Source organism: Scylla paramamosain, chromosome 7 (assembly GCF_035594125.1).
Source record: "Scylla paramamosain isolate STU-SP2022 chromosome 7, ASM3559412v1, whole genome shotgun sequence".
Taxonomy (NCBI): domain Eukaryota; kingdom Metazoa; phylum Arthropoda; class Malacostraca; order Decapoda; family Portunidae; genus Scylla; species Scylla paramamosain.
This window is the reverse complement of record NC_087157.1, coordinates 3,656,509-3,657,826: the sequence shown is the minus strand read 5'-3', so window position 1 is coordinate 3,657,826 and position 1,318 is coordinate 3,656,509. Positions and strand designations below refer to the sequence as shown.

Below are 1,318 nucleotides of genomic sequence, written 5' to 3'. Positions count from 1 at the left end.
AGGTTCCCAGTAAGACTGTGCAATGCCTGGATTTTCTACTGAAGATTGTGGCTCAACACTCCATAATACGAGATTCAACAAGAACAAGAGAAAACAACAAGCAATGGACGCCCAAGAGACCCTCGGTGAGAAGGGGAACGGGAAGGAGAAAGTGACCAAGAACAACAAGAAGAGGCGGCTGGAGAGCCTCGAAGACTGCACCAGCCACGAGAAGACGGTCACTGAAGGCTGTGCAGAGATGAAACACCGTGCCAAAAGAAGCAAGGGAGGAGATGAGAGCCGCACGAAGAAAGCGGATCGTGAGCAAGAAGTTTCGAAACATAATAAGAATAAGAAAGTGGATGGCGTTGAAGGGGTTACGGAACACAAAATTCAGAGGCACGGGAATGACATCAAAGACAAGAAAACGATGAGTACTGAATGTTTTTATCCGATTATGGACCGCACCAAGAGGAAGAGGCAGAATAACGACGATGACGAGAAGCAGGACAAGAGAAAGAAGCACGACACGGAGGAAACGAAAAACCAGGACAAGAAGAGGAAGAGGCAGGTCAAGGAGGACGACGAGAAGGAAGACAAGAAGAGGAAGAGGCAGGTTAAGGAGGAAGACGAGAAGCAGGGCAAGAAGAGGAAGAGGCAGGTTAAGGACGACGACGCGAAGCAGGACAACAAGAGGCAGAGGCAGGACACGAAGGACGATGAGAAGAAGGACAAGAAGAGGAAGAGGCAGGACGCGGAGGACGACGAGAAGCAGGCAAAGAAGAGCAAGGGAGAGGGCAGGAGAGAACGAAAGAAGGGGGGAAGATGGAGTGCTGTCAATGCGTTAAGCACGGCATCAAGAGATGGAAGATGAGAGGGTGGTATAAAGACGATGTGGTGAGGCTGATGGTTGATGCTAAGAGGGTCAGCAAGGAGAGGAACGTGAGCAGGTGGTGCCGTTTTAATATTGGGGAACAAAACCTGGTGTACGCGACCGTGCGCGGCCACGGGTGCCTTGTCCAGCTTGACAGCGGCTCCTCATGCAGCCTCATGAAGCTGCCACTGGCCCGGAAGCTGGGAATCGTTACGGGGAAGCACGAGACGGTGAAGAAATACTTATTTACCTGGGCTGGCATGCTGGAGTTGGACGTGATCGAGCTGGACGAGGTGGTGGTGATGCTGCATCGCGAAGTGGCGGTCAACACGCGCATGACGGTCATTGTACGGGGGGATGTGAGAAAGTACCCCTTCAACCTAATAGTTATGTCCATGAGCCGCCTGCTGGAGGCCGAGGTGCGGCAGGAGTTCCATCCCGACGACAGCAGCATCCTGTTCCTGC

The 1,318-nt window shown here is 52.6% G+C and overlaps 1 protein-coding gene across 1 annotated transcript; it reads left to right on the top strand.

Moving 5' to 3' along the window:
• Nucleotides 1-22: 22 nt before the first annotated feature.
• Nucleotides 23-853, top strand: LOC135102466 (nucleolar protein 58-like). Its single transcript, XM_064007780.1, has one exon. The coding sequence runs from the start codon at nt 23-25 to the stop codon at nt 851-853; it is 831 nt and encodes a 276-aa protein (XP_063863850.1).
• The last annotated feature ends 465 nt before the right edge of the window (nt 854-1,318 follow it).

What these genes read in the sequence shown, in the direction of transcription:
- LOC135102466 (XM_064007780.1), top strand. Translation starts at nt 23, where the DNA reads ATGCCTGGATTTTCTACTGAAGATTGTGGCTCAACACTCCATAATACG.